Source organism: Brachycentrus maculatus, unplaced genomic scaffold (genome assembly GCF_059751285.1).
Source record: "Brachycentrus maculatus isolate JH-2025_06_01 unplaced genomic scaffold, ASM5975128v1 h1tg000036l, whole genome shotgun sequence".
Lineage (NCBI taxonomy): Eukaryota > Metazoa > Arthropoda > Insecta > Trichoptera > Brachycentridae > Brachycentrus > Brachycentrus maculatus.
In genome coordinates, this window is record NW_028280790.1 from 954,925 (window position 1) to 971,458 (window position 16,534).

Here is a 16,534-nt window from a genome sequence, read left to right on the forward strand (position 1 = left end):
CAGCCTAACCGACACTGTGCAACCATCCGCTTCATTGCAACGACTGCCAAAATTCTGCCAATTACTTTTTTCTTCAATCGGAAAGGACTGTATGGCAACATACAATGGCGTATAGTGAAATTAATTGCAGGTATATTATTATAATATTGTGTATATTAATCGCTGGAAAGAAACTCACTTTATGTAATACTCTAATTAGAACATGCTCTACAGAAAGTAAAATTATGTATTACAACAGTGCATCAGTTAGTTTCATGATGCAACCAAAAGTAAAGCGACCATTTTATATAGTGGTATCACTGTATACTGAGGGGTTCCTGTAGGATAACTGGATGCGAGTGTTCATTTGTACTAATTGGTGTCGTTTATTAGAAAACTCGAAAGAAGAACATTTTTAATCAATTTTATAGGCACCATTTCTCAATCAGAATTTTAATGTTGCCATAAAAATATTATAGACAAAATATTAAAAAAAAAATCATATATAATACCAACTTGATACAATAAAAAACTACACAAATATTGTACCGTAGAAAGGGCCTACTTGAACTTTGATGTGTTACTTGAGCCCAGTACAAAAAAAAATTCAATCTGTATTTGGTCTACAATAGTGAACGTATCGACATGATTCATTGTTTCCCTGACAGGTGACACTTATTGTCACGATACTTCGATCGATACCACGATCTAAATATTTTTTTGTACTGGGCTCAAGTAACACATCAAAGTTCAAGTAGCCCCGTTCTACGGTAACCTAAATGCAGGACTATCCTAAGTGCATTAACAAAAAATTTACAGGGAAGCTGATTAAACCTTCAAAAATGAGTGTTTTCAATAAATAAGTAGTATTTTGTTTTTAATATTTACATTCATAACATTTTAAAAATATTTACATAAGTTGAAAACTTTCTGCGTAACGAAACCAGTAGAACGAAGCACGCTATATGCGGATAAAAATGAAAATGACATGTATGCGACTTATGATAGTTCTGCTTTCAGGTGACAATATTTACTACAGTAATAACTATTTAACTATAATAGGCAAAACTATATAGATGAATAGTTTAAATATATTTCTAATACATACACTTGCAAAACAAAACTAAAATGCTTCAGAGTCTAAAATATAACATGCAAGAAAGGAGAATAAAAAAATACTAAGTATTAACCAATTATAATCAAATATATTTTATATATGTGTCAACTGTGCAGCTATAATTTTTTTTTAAATAAGGAGAAAGTCTGAGCATTCCAGGGCTTACAACCTGGCATTTGGCTGGCGTAAGTGATCTCTTTATACGCTTGTTTATTTATTCTATAATTTATACGTCTGATAATAAAAAAATCTAAATTCTACATTAACTTTATTTTATTTACAATTTAAAATTAAAATAATTTAAATTTAGTAAAATATTATTATTTGTGTCAGAAATCATGCTTTATCTATCAAAGAGAACATATCTCCATTTGCCAACATTACAATCAATTTGTTACTTTATTGTAAAATCTATTTTAAAATCTTCATAACTTGAATTCATTAGAACATGACAAACAATCATGTGATTCAGGAGGTACTAGAATCAAGTAATACTATAGTTATAGCGTGAAATAATTAGCATTCCTTCAGAAAATGTGGAATTGTTTGATCTCATGCCTTGTAATTTAGTGTTCCTTGATAGCATGCATATTTGAGCAATCATTTTTTTGAGCAACATCAATGCCGTTTGACAAATATCATTGTAACTCATTCATATGTACAGTTAAGGCCAAGTATTTGTTAAATAGCAACTTATTTTTTTTTTAAACCCTTAAAATTTTTCTTCAAAATAAATTTATGGTTTTGTAAAGAAAAGAGATATTGAAAGGTAATGAGTTATAATTTTTTTTTTCAATAAATATCCTAGAAAACAAAAAAATTAAATATGTATTCTAAAAAAAATTGACTGAGGGTCGGGCAGCAGACTGAGTATAATTAGGGTCGGGGTAGTTGAAAAAACCGCCCGACGACAATGTATTAATATTCAGGTGAGAATCTGTTAAATACCACATTTTCCATATGGGCTTGTAAATAAGCTGGTCCACTCATAACATGTTTATAAAGAGGAGAGAGTAAACATAACTTCTCTAGAGGCCGAGATTGCAAAATTGCGCTACAATGATATTCATCGGCAGCATCGACAATTGCCCACTTAACAAAAAGAAAAGAGTAGAAGTGTAAATTTGTAGGAAGCGGAGAATAGTGCTCGAGTGAGATATTACCTGGAGCTCAGCATGAGTTCGGCTTCGTCCGGGGTCATGCTCTCGGGCCCCCGGGCGGCTCCGTCGGCGTCCGCCTCGCCCTCGTCCTCCAGCACGGAGGCCTCGGCGCGCTCGTACTCGTTGAGCGAGCTGGCCGAGGTGTGCAGCACCTCCGCGCTCCACTGGCTGGCCGCCGACCGGTCCAGCAGCTCCGAGGAGCCGCCGCTGACGAGCACGCCCGAGTCTTGCTGCTGCGCCGACACCGTGTCGTTGGGCGTGAGCTTACTACTAAAATTATCGCTATTTAACGCAAAATCAGTCTTGGGGGTGGCCGTGTCCACGTAGAGCGGGCGGCACACGTCGGGCGGGCTGTCGCGGCCCTCGAGCTCGGCCAGCACGGAGTTGGTGATGACGTGCGGCGGCGGCGGCGGCGGCGGCTTGAGGCGCGCCTTCACCTCGGGCGAGGGCTCGTTGAAGCCGCCCTCGTCGTCCGCGCTGGACGCGCGCGACGCCGGCCGCGCCGAGATGTCCAGGCACATGGAGGCGATCACCCGCGAGCGCTTCTCCGACTGCGTCAGCTCGCCGGGCGACGGCGAGCGCGTGCGCTTCTCGTGCTCGGGGGACTTCTGGCAGGAGCGTCCTGGAAATTACGACACAACCGATGTCATACCGCATATCATTTACGCGCTCCTAATGCTACATTAATCGCGAAAATTCACTCCACACAGGGGTTTGTTTCTTTCTCATCCACAATATTTACATATCGCTCACTCCTTTCAAGAACGTCATAAATGAAAAAAAACTAGATTTTTCAAGAGAACGTTTTTAAGGTTTAAAAATATAATACAATGTATTAAAAATAAATATCAAGCCACTTATTGAACTTTTTACTGTGCAACAGATATTTTTATCTAAGACCTGAAGGTTTTTTCTCCATTTGAAAAATATTAAGTTTATTTTAAAAAATAATCAAACACTACCTTTTCTTCACATTGCAAAAACAACACTTTCTGCCCTGTAGCGGGTAAATATTATGCTAAAAAATGCCGCTTTTGCTGGGATATATTACATTTTCTGGGCATTCCGAAAACACGCACAACTGAAAATTGACGATTTTTGATTAATGACGTTCTTTGAAAGGAGTAAGCGATATGTGAATTACAAAGAAATTAAGTCTAAATCATACAAAAGAGAAAATACAATGCATAGTTAATGAATAATTTTCTGTCTTCTGTTAAAAAAACATACATAATTAATATTAGCACTCTTAATCTATTTATATTTTTGATATCTATCTTATTCTTCCAGTACTCTTTATTTAAAATTCTAAAATAAAATGTATACCCACACACAGGCCATGCCTTTGTGGGATTTTTTTTTTTGTATTAATGCAATAGAATATTTTTGTACTTGCAATTAAAATTATATTGCGGAATGCAAAAAAAAAATAACAAAAGTTGAAATAAACTATTGAGATATATCATAAGATTGGGTGACCAATTTACTGTGGAAGGGAAAAATGTTCATAAAAACGGCCGCGGGCCGCATTTTAAGAAGCCTTGCTCTGTTATATTTTATAAATCGTGTTTATTTGTAAAATATTCTCATTTATTAACGCTGTAAACTTTATTTTAAGACAAACACGCGAATTATTTCCGATTAGAAATGTCTTCCGTTGAATCCACAGAAATAGTACACGAAATGAAGTAGGTAGAGGATTTTCTTGAATGAAATACGTCATATTTCTTGGCGTCACGCGACATCGACGTCCCGAATACCAACAAACAAAAAACACGCAGGTCATTGGAGGTATTTTTTTCTTTTCAATATTTGGCTAGATTACTTCGTAATGGTTCTAACCTCATCAACTCATTAACTTACACTAATCAATTATATTGGCATGCGATATCGGAATTCATCACCAGCTGCTTAAATTAGGGTTCGTTTACCGATAAACTGATGTTTTAATTGATTCCGAATTGATAGAATATTGTTTTTAAAGTTTCAAATAAAATTCAAAGCGCTATTTTCAAAATCATAATCGAATTCATATTCATACTATTTCATTCAAAGAAACTACGTATTATTATTTTTAAAATATCAACAATTCATGTAAAGGGTCCGCCAAATAACTTTTTTTTTTTAAAACAGGGCGCAAAACATCGAGTGTAGCTTCGGCTGTGTGGCACGTAGCGCCGTCCTGTTGAAACCAAATGTTGCCAATATCCTCCTCTTCAATTTTTGTGAACAAAAATCCGTTCAACATGGCCCGATAACGATCGCCATTGACTGTAACGGCCACTCCTTGCTCATTTTCAAAGAAAAATGGCCCAATTATGCCTCTGGACCAAAATCCGCACCAAACAGTGACTCGTTTTGGGTGTACCGGCTTTTCAATGTATGCGTGCGGGTTTTCTGTGCCCCAAATACGACAATTTTGCTTGTTTACATACCCGCCAAGATCAAAATGAGCTTCATCCGAAAAGATGATTTTTTTGGCAAAATCGGCATCTTCTGTAAGTCGATCGCAGGCCCACTCAGCGAAGCGAAAACGCATTGGATGGTCAGTTGGCTTCAACTCCTGAACCAATTGGACTTTGTATGGCGTCATACCAAGGTCTTTATGCAAAATTCGTCTCAATGATGTCTCCGAAATGTTCAATTGTTGAGAACGACGGTGAATTGATGTTGATGGCGCTTCACGCACACTTTCTGCCACAACATCGATATTCTCGGGTGTACGCACTGTTTTTGGCTTTTCACGCTTTGGTTTATCGATGAGGATGCCAGTTTTTTTCACTTTTTTCACAAGATAACGAACATACGGAGCTGACGGTGCTTCTCTTCTTCCAAAAACCGTACGCAATTTTCGCACACATTCTGCAACATTACCATGATTTTCAAAGTAATGTCGCAATATTTCCCAGCGTTGTTCAAGCGTATACACAACCATATTCGCTCAGCGGAAGGATAAAACTAATTATCTGTCAAATCAGACATGAGCTAAGTGTTACCATTCACGAAATAAGCACTAGTTGAAAAAAAAAACTTTAGATGGCGGACCCTATATTTTAAAAATTTAAATTGAATCGATATTTTCGTCCGAAATTTTGATTTACAAAAATTCAAGTTATAATATATATATAACATATCACAATTTCGTGTCTCTACGTATCAGTAAAGAAAACTTTTAGTAATGCATCATTTCTTTATTTGTATACAAATTTATCAACGGCATTTGACCAAAGATGTCACTGTAAGGATAGAATTATCCTTTTGATTAAATATCAAATAAAATTAATTAAAATATCAGCTGAAATTTAAAACTTTACATCCTTGGCGTAATGTTTTATAGAGTTATTTTTTCAAGTTTTCTTGTCAATTTATCACATTTCTGATCTGGACACTAGTTAAAATACGTGCATAATAGTTAGTTAGATGTACCATATTTATTGGTATAACAGTGATAGTTATAATTTTACGAGACAGTTTATTTTTATGACTCGGTTGAATTTGAACGCCTTTGAAGTTTCAAAAGTACGGGTCAGAAGTGAGCGTTATGATTTCTTGGACTGATTTACACCACAAAAATCAATCTGTTTAGTGCATGCTACAGTCTGTTCACAGTTATTTTACGTCTAGTTTTATTTATTTATTATTTAATTGGCAGTATAAATAATTTTAAAAAATAGAGGTAAAATAACTGTAAACATTTTTTAAATGATTTATTTGACAGTATAAATAATTAAAAAATAAAATAAAAATATAAACTAGAGGTAAAATAACAATGAATAGACTTTACCTTTTTTTCATTCAAAGATTATTTCTGTGTGTTCTCGTTTTATCAAGTGAAAAATTTTAGCGCGTCATTGTTTGACAATCCATGACACCTCCCCTCCGGGGGGGCGGAAACTTTTTTACTTTCGGGGATATATGATACGCGGATGGGTTAGCAATACTTTAGGTGTTATAGGGTTAGGTTAGTCGATAAGTCGGCTACCAACCCGTGCAGCGGGAGCACAGCCTCCTGATCCGGGAGCACATGGCCCTCGCCTTCCCGGGGGTCGGCAGCGCCCTGCCGCGCCAGCCGGGGGCGCTCATCGGCCGCCGCTGTTACACCATGCTCGGCCCTCCGTATCACCCGCAACTCACCACTCACCAATCACCGACTCACCGACTCACCGACCCATCGGCGTCAGAGATCGCCCACCGACATAACATGGTCGCACCTGATGTATTTCACTAGTATCTCTCGCTTCTGGTTTTATATTCTACCTACCCACTATAGAGAAAATGTATTGCGAAAACTGTTCTCAAATTATGGTCAGCGGGGTCGTAAAGTCCTAAGATGTCCCGAATGAAGGGTAATTCATTTATAAATCGCATTTAGATTGTCCTCTGAATAATTTCTTATATATTTAACTTAAGTTTTACTCGATAAATATCACTATTTCTTAAAACCTATTGTGACACGTAACCGCATACGGTGTTTGAAAATGATGCGGAATGCGTCGAAACACGTGTCATAATAGATCTTCAAAAAATAGTGGTATTTACCAAGTAAAACTTAAGTAAAAAATGGATACATATTACTACAAAGTGACTGCCGAATCAATTAATATTTTTTTTTGCCTTTGATTCTTTAAAAGTATTTTTCAAATAAATTAAGATACAAAAAGCAATAATTAATTTAATTTTTGATATCCTGAATTGATTTTTATACAAAGAAAACATGCCAATATAATTTTTATTTTATTTATTATATATACTTTTATACACGGTATCGCGTGGAACTTAGATCAACTAATGATTTTTTTTAATACCAGGTACCTATTATTTTTTATTGTAAGTAAAATAAATGAAAAGAGTGCACCATAGAGTTAGAGAAAGTTCTTGAAATTGCGAAGGAATACTGCGCAAATTTATTAAATATTTTTCCTTCAAGTATCGCATATGAAGTGAAAACCGGAATAGCAGCAATATATGGAAAAAGAGAAGTACAAGAGACATATCGTATGTTTACCGAAACGACGATTGAAGACTCAAACGAAGACAACAAACGAGCTACGTGTAGGTACCGATGCACGTGTGTATGAATGCTGTTGGCACTGTGCCAGTAGGTATCTTATGAAGACGCCGGGGAACACGTTCTTTATAAACTTTGAATGCGAAAATTGTAGCGCAAGTTGCAGGCGCGGGAAGAGAGTGAAAGTTCGCAGACATCGCCGGAATAGAACGGGGAACAGAAGAGGTCAGAATGTCCGCTCAGATAATGTATACAGTAGTCAGTTACTGGCGCGAGGTTACTCCAAACATACTCGACGATTTATCTTCCAACTAGTAAGTATGCGCGGCGAGGGGCGAAGTGCGCGACCGCAGCTCGAAAATTTCGTTAGTTAGTCGGGAAGCGGCTCTTAACTATTTGAGATGTTAATACCAAATTAATACCCGAAGTTAGCCGCCAGAAGTAATATCCAGACGGAGGAAATTTCGCTTAGATTGAATTAATATACATACTAGAAACTGCCAGCTGCGAGTAGAATACAGAAGATACATTATACAAAGCGCGTAACCACGAAATACTGAAGGTGTTTTATTTTTATTTTGAATGTATCCAAATTCAAATTTCCCGCAGTAAATTGATAGTGCCACCCATGTGGTATGTTGCGCCATCTTGTTGAAACCACAAGTCTGTCACATCAATGCCATTCAACTGAGACACGAATAAGTAATCATGGTTCTGTAGTTCTCTACATTGACCGTAACATTCTGTAATGTCATGTCTTTAAAAAAATATGGGCCAATGATTCCACCTGCCCATAAAGCACACCAAACAGTGACTTTCAATGGATGTAAGGGCGTCTCGACAAAGTCTTCTGTGTTTTCTCCACTCCAAATTCGGTAATTCCGCTTATTGATATATTTAGTCATTTAACCAAAAATGTGCCTCATCGGTGAAAAAATTTTTGCATTGAAAAAGAAAATCAAGCTTAATATTGTTTTCGGTCCATTCACCGAACCTACTACGCGCATAATGGTCATCCAGTCTATTCATGGTGAAATGGCAAAATGTACTGACTACAAATCAACTCTCAACTGCCCAATTGACCTTTAAAAAAAACACCCTATACAACGAAAGGAAAAATTAGGCAAATTACTTAAGAGTGAAAACAGCGAAACGATCTGATCGCTTGTGCTTGATCGAATATTGATCAAACACTGTCCCCATACGCATGGTGAATATATTGTAGATCGCGATACTGCGCAAGTTCAATACAAAACATCACGAATCGTGACATGTTGGGTATTATGTTGACATGCAAATAAAACCATTGTATTGAACGACCGAAGGAAAACAACGCATTAATTTTATTGATCAAGTCGTTACACGCTGAGAAAAAAATAAGAATAATTCATACACGTGATGCTGGCTCTCTGCCAAAATATATAGAATCTCCAGCCCTCGGGTCATGCGTCTTTCAAACTCACTTATTACGGGGTTCGATTTAATTCCTCTTTTAACTCTATTATTGTACTTTGGGAGGTTTTGTTACAAAAAAAGAAGGAAGACGAGAGTCAAGGACCGTTATTCTATTGACGGAGGAGACTATTTGTAGAAGTATATATATGTCTTCTCTCTTGTCGGTTACATGCATAATGCTCGTCATATTGTCTCTCTTTCAGACTCATTAACGAAAAAGCGTTATTGCTTACTTTTTAAAATTAATACATTATGTACTTTTTAATATTATCTTTTACCTTAACTCTTTCAATACTGTAGGGACATATTGTCCCAGAGAATTTCTAATAATAACTTAAATAATTTAAATGCTTACAAATGCATTGGGATCTGGGATTTTAGTACTGTACGGTCGTATGCTGAATTAAAAAAAAATGTTGTATTATAATGATGTTTTTCTTTTTTTTAGTGCAGCATATATTTTAGATGCCCCACTATTTTACTATCATAAAATACTGTTGGGCCACATACGACCCACTCATTAATACTATTGGGACAATGTGTCCCAATTAATCTTTTGCATTATCAATAAATAATATGATCATTTATTTAAATATTTGTTTTTCCCGCCAAACTAAATTAACAATAAATATTTTGTACTATAAATATTACATGATATATTAAAATAATAATAAAAATCGAAAGGGTCAAATTTATTTATTCTATGCGTTTAAAGGTACTGTTAAATTATCAATAATGTTTTTTGGCATCTCAACATAGATGAATAAGAATATAGAAGTCTGGGTATTTACAGGGCTAACGACATATCATGTGCTGGTTAAGTGATCACTTTATATTTGTGTAATATTCACCCTGATTGACAACCACACTACTGGTTACTGTAACCCAGGCTTCCATATTCTTCTTCATGTACGTTGAGATGCCAAAAAAATGTAAAATAAAGAAAAACCCAGATTTGTGAACATGTATTTGGACACACTCAAAATGTTGTGTATTGTGATAATGTGTTTATATTTTCTATCCATCGGTGCTTCTGTTATCTCGGTAGTGTAAAGGCAAAGGGGTATATCTGTCTCAGACCAAATTTTACATGAGAGCGAAAATAAACTTGTGAAATTAAATAACTCATTTGTTTTACGTATTTTTATATGTACATATCTTAATAAAACTAAATAAGTATTGCAACTACAGCTATATCCTTTTCCCAGATTATGGAATACACTATTTTAGACATTTTGTGGAACAAACGTAGAAAAAAAAATTGACAGATATACCCCTTTGCCATTAAACTACCGATCTGTGGTATCAAATATAAAACATCTACTCTAATCGCTGTTTTCCGTGATTACCCGCCCATATAAAAAGGTTTTCCTTCTTCTCTCTCCGTCTAAACGAGATGTGAAAATGTAGGAAGCGGAATAAATACAAGAGTATTCGAGGAACGGAACATAAAAGGGATAATGTTGTCATGTAAATTTTTATTGATATTCATTTGCGTGCTTCTGATCGCAGTTTAACTACGAATATTATATATTTTTAAATAACCTTGTGCCACTTTTGCGTCAATTGAATACCCAAGCAAATAATAAAAAAAATATTGAAAGAAATGAATAAGAAATGAAATTAGAATACTACATTTACACACCTGTGTGTATATGTAGTATTCTAATCGCAAAAAGGTGAAGTACCCTATACGCCTATCTTAATATTGTTTTGCATACTAAATTATTATAAGAATGAATAATGATCGTGTTATTTGTACATCATTCATTCACAACGTGCAGTTGAACTTGTTATTGGAATTAGCATACTCTTCGTTTTAATATTCAGACGCTAATTATGAAAATTATCGGATTGTTTAAAATAGAAACAAGTAATTGAAGTGAGCATTGTGGAAATGAATTTTAATAAACCTATAAATTGATTATTTTACATTCAACTATGGAAATAATGGATCTATCCATGTGCTAGTTAACCCTAGACCACGGGACTTGTTTGAATGTAACTTAAACACTTAACAAAGAAAGAAAAAGTTACATATCCCTGATAAGTTGAGAAATACGACAATACTTTTAGTGTGTCCAAATTTTTGTTTAGAGAGCTGGGGTTGTTCACATAGGAGATATTTATATATTGATGCTACATATCAATATAATGATACTACGTATCAATATTTGAATAGCTATGTATCTAAATTAAGTCTGCCTATTAATCTTCTTAACTTTTACTATATTTTATTCATGCTGTTTACTTTGAACTCATTTGACATTTGTGAAATTTTGTAATTGGAATGTTACAATTACCTGTTTTATTTGTTATTCATTATTGTAAATGTATTTATGTTAATGTTCTGTTATATTTCTAAATAAACAAAAATAAAATAAAACAGTGGAATTTTGGCGAGAAAATTTGTCGGTGCAGGAAATCATCACCAAACAACTCAAAATCAACTCGAATCATCACTAAACAGGACTACCCGAACACTGCACGGGTTAGTAAATAAAAACAAATACATAAATATATTCGGCTCGGGCAAATCAATACCACCAAGTTGGAACACGATTTGCCCGAGCAGCACTCGGACTCATCGATGCAACACAAACTCCTTGCCCGAGTCACGCTCGGGATAAACTGGCAACTGGTTAATACGAGACTATCGTAAAATGTACGACGATAAGAAAAACTCAACCAAAAACGTTTGCTAAAAGCATTTAAAAAATAAGTGTACCTAACATGTTTTTTGAGAACTTTATATAAAATACAAACATAAAATATGTGTAAAAAAAAAGTGCTAGTGTCACTACATTCTTTACATGTGTTCCCTCTGTGATCTCCACAGATTTAATGTCCATCGTAAATATTACGAATGTCCCGAAATCTAAGGTTAATTTACGGATTAATGTTGTACCTGACGTAAGACAGAAATTGTAATTGGTAGAAAGAAAATAATTGTACGCAATATAATTTAAGATTTAATGTAGCTCGGAGTTATAACATGTCAGTAAATGAAAAAGAGACAAGTTAATGTTGTCAGTAATTTGGGAAAAGTGTGTAGTGACATTTAGTTATGAGCAAAATAAATCTATGAATAGATTTCAACGCGAAACGAGATAAATATACCGCACCCAGCCGATGAGAAATATCGACACATCATCGATTTAAAAAAAAATGTGAAGGTGAAAATTTCGTACAAAGCGTTGTAAATGCGTGATAAATTGTACGTCCGAGAGAAGGACACGCTGTCACAGCGTAAAAAGCTGTTTAACCCACGCTGCGGACCGAACGGGAGGTCAGGCCGCTGGGAGGCAGAGGCAAGTGACAGGGAACTGGTCAAATAATGGCAAACCACTTAACGAAAAGGCATCATTTTATGTACAAATAAATATATATACATACATGTACACACACACACACATATATATATATATATATATATATATATATATATATATATATATATATATATATGTATATGTATATGTATATATATATATATATATATATATATATATATATATATATATATATATATATATACATATATATATATATATATATATATATATATATATATATATATATATATATATATATATATATATATATATATATATATATATATATATATATATATATATATATATATATATATATATATATATATATATATATATATATATATATATAAATAAGGCAAAATAAAGGAATGGGTAAATGATCAAGAGTTAATTTTATGAAAATTGTAAAATGTTTATATTCTTAATTTGTTTCTCTTTTTTGTGTCTATATTAGGTTAAATTCGTTAAAAACAATAAAAAAAAATATTGAAAAAGAACTCCACCGACAAGACACACAAGGTGGCTTGGTGGGTCTCTGCAAAAAAATGTTCTAAATATATAAATTGTGATTTAAATAAGTGTATATAAATAAAATAAAAAAAATAAAAAAAATATATTGTCCTGGAGGTTCCGGGTTCAATTCCCAGGGGAGGTCAAATAAATTTAAGTGATTTTTTCACTGTAATATTTATTCAATATTACCCTGGACTGGTACCTGAAGCGGAGAGCTGATCAACTTTCCTTCATGTGTTAAAGATCAATATAACACTGCGTATACATGATGCAGTGCCCGTATGCACCATTGGGGTGTATAGGGACTGAAAAAACCCAAAATCGCATTTGTGTGCTAAATCATTTCCACTATCTCCTTTTCCTCAATTCAATTACAGTGAAGCGCCATTGAGGTATTATTTTATGAAAATGGCGCTTTATAAATTATGCGAATTTATTATTATTATTATTATTAAAAAATATGTGTTGAGATGGTTTGGACATGTGCAACGAATGAGCGAGGAAATAACGGTAAAAAAATATGAGGCGAATGTTGTTGGAAAGAAGCAAAAGGTGAGGAAAACTCGGCATTATGTGTCAAATACTTGAAAGCGGCCGGGTCAGGAGTCGAAATAATCGGTGGATATGTATGAGGAGATGCATACATGTGGAAGAGTCAAAGAAGTTTGCAAAGACACAGCGCTATGGCGTTCTATTCTCTCTGCCCAGCGGGGAAGCAGCGTGATTATTTATTACGAAGTTTTAATCATTATTATGAAGGAGGATTCAATTATAAATTGCAAGGTCTAAAAGGAATTTTCGCGTCATGGAATATAGATGAACCAGCTATTAATATCGTAAAAAAAAATATAAAATAATGGAAAACACAACCCTTAATCCACGATGCCAAATCCAGCTTCGTAATCAAACTCGCGCCTAACTGTGCGCAGGGGTGTCAAAGTTCTAAAGGTCATGTATTTTGCATTCGTTATAAAATCCTCGCACAAAGTTATAATAGAAATGTGCCGGCGTTAAATCCCCCCCCCCCTCCCCTTCACTCCGAGCTAATTCATGCATAACTAATTTCCCACCTTACAAGATAATCTTATCAAAGTTCTAAGTGGGTACCGACATAGTTTTTAGTATTGAACATGAGTATTAATTTCTTAGGAAATTTGAACAAAGGGTATTTATAGCGTTTTTACGCAAGTTCAATTATTAAGCTATTTTCGAGAAATTCTGCGTCACTATATCTTGCTAATATGCACACTGATAGTGTTATCTTGGTCGTGAAATTGGCGAAGAAAGGAAAAACATTAAAATATTCTACATATAACAGTGAAATGTACTTTAGAAGGTTATTTGTTAAGTAGTAATCCACGTACTCTTCATTCTTTTACAAAAACTTGTGAACACTAAAAAAACCTAAGCATAAAACAGATGTTTTCTTCATTTTTTTTCACAGATACTTCGTGGCACATTTTATAAACTTTATAAAATATATCGCCAACTCCTTTCAACAACGTCATACTTCAAAAATCGTCAATTTACAGTTGTGGATGTTTTCGGAATGCCAGAAAATGTACTATATCCCAGCAAAAGCGGCATATTTTTAACTTAATATTTACCCGCTACAGGGCAGAAAGTGTTGTTTTTGTATTTTGAAGAAAAGGTATTGTTTAAATAGTTTTTTTAAATAAACTAAATATTTTTCAAATGCTGAAAAAACCTTCAGGTTTTACTTAAAAAGACCTGTTGAATAGTAAAAAGTTCAAAAAGTGGTTTGATATTTATTTTTGCTTAAACTTTAAAAACGTTTGCGAGTAAGGCCTTGAGGTCGCGTGATAAAAAATCACCTCTCAAAGATAATTACAGGGATGAAATAAGGTGGGGTGGATTTAATAGCATGTTCATATAAGAAGGTAAGTAAGCAGGGAGGTACGAGTGGATCTAATTAAAAGTTGGTTTACGAAATGAGTTATGTATACCGTAACGAATTAGACGTTTCCAACAGCCCACGTGCACAATAATGGGACTTTAAGTAAAATGCGTCCTAGGCTATTATTTTAGGTAACCAATGCCGATGGATTCTTGTCACGTGCTCGCTCTCGTTACGGGTACCTACTTACATAAACATGACGTCACTCGACACGTTGACCGCCCAATTTCATGTAAAATATCAATTTTAAATTAATGTTTTACTTAGTAAATACCACTATTTCTTAAAATCTACTGTGACACGTGTTTCGATGCATTCCGTATCATTTTCAAACACCGTATGATGACCGAAAATGATGCGGAATGCATCGAAACACGTGTCCCAGTAGATTTTAAGAAATAGTGGTATTTACTAAGGAAAACGTTAATTAAAAATGGTAAAATTTTACCACAAAGTGACTGCCGAATCAATTGATGAAATCATGAATTTTTTTTTTAAATATCCCATGCTTATTACTCATTTAAAGTTTATTTTTATGTTTACGTAAAGATACAGTACTATTTTTTAAGAAACTCTTTAAATGCGTAAATAACATATGTTTTGTCCGCCTCCGTGGTGTAATGGTTGGCGTGTTTAGCTACCGTGCCGGAGATACCGGATTCGATTCCCAGGGTGGGGGGGGGGGGCAAAAATAAATATTGGTGATTTTACATACTTGATAATTATTTAATAATACCCTGGACTGGTCCATGAAGTAACTTTGGCTTCGTATAAGTATAAGTATAAGTAACGATCAAGATAACACTTCTCTTGCCGACTGCTATGTAATTAAAATCCATAACGCAAATATTCAGATTTCCATACCACCTGCTAATTAAACATAAATCGCGCTTATAAAGTTCACATCCGTATTAAAACACATTAAAGATGGACATTTTTTACTCCTTCGAAGCGCTGGCGACGGAATTCGATAATTGTGTACATAAAGTTGAGACCTTAACAAAGAGATTGGTACATAACATTCATATAAAAACATTACATAATTCATTCTTTTCTGATTTTCAAATTAAGCCTATAAGGTAAAAGTATCCTTCCCGTCCTTAAGCATCAGTCGATCGAACGGGTAGAAATACCTTTCCCGTCCTTAGTGTGTTAAGTTATCGATATCAAAGAGCGAACTGAAGTTTTGCGCTGATTAAAATATTAATTCAAGCTGTGTGTGACGTACGGTAACGCTAAATGATTCCTGATATAAATGGAATCTTATTTTAGTACTGCTTTTTAGGCAGTCATTTAAATAAAACTGGGGTGTTTTACGGGAGTGAGCCGTACGCCTCGAGTCATGCTTAGACAGGGTTGTCCTCTGAGTAATCTATACACGATGCTTGTGTGAAAGCACTATAGATATAAATATAAACATATTATTTTTTGACATCTCATCAAAGATGAAGAAGAATATGGAAGTCTGGACATTTACGGGGCTGACGATTGGTTCTTATATACAGTGACCATTGTCGGAACTACAAAACGTCGTAAATACTCGTATTATTAAATACAATACGATTTTTACAGAAAACAAGCACATATTAAAAAAAGGACAACATTTTGAGTGTGTCAAAATACTTGTTCACAAAATCTGGATTATCTCGAATTTATTTTTTGCAATCTCATCAAAAGAGTTTCTGCTCAATAAAAAGCTTCTTTCATCTCACCAATAGATGTCTGTAGTGAAGTCATAGTGATTCAAGAACAATGTTTCAAAATTGGCTCATATTTATAGAACTTCCAAGAATTTGAGTAGTGTGGTTGTTAATAATGGGTAGAATTGGTGAATGTTACACGTGTGTAAAGTGATCACTTAAACCAGCTTATGGCGGTCGTCAGCCCCGTAAATGCCCAGACTTCCATATTCTTCTTTTTCTTTGATGAAGTGTCAAAAAATAATATGAAAAATACTCCTATAATTGTATTTGGACTCTATCTCTTATCTCTTAATATTAATTCAATATTACCTTATATATATTTATTTTAACTCCCCCTGATAAT

The 16,534-nt window shown here is 34.5% G+C and overlaps 1 protein-coding gene across 5 annotated transcripts in view; it reads right to left on the bottom strand.

The window, feature by feature from the left end:
* The window catches only part of Spn (protein phosphatase 1 regulatory subunit spinophilin), a 141,198-nt gene that overhangs the window by 27,842 nt on the left and 96,822 nt on the right, over positions 1-16,534 (bottom strand). For 4 of the 5 annotated variants that reach the window (XM_088275399.1, XM_088275414.1, XM_088275408.1 and 1 more), the window contains exon 4: positions 2,260-2,878. In XM_088275399.1, coding sequence (XP_088131525.1) covers positions 2,260-2,878 — 619 coding nt within the window. Of the gene's footprint in view, positions 1-2,259; positions 2,879-6,242; positions 6,637-16,534 lie in introns of all 5 variants that reach the window. The other variant, XM_088275421.1, reaches the window with a different exon arrangement.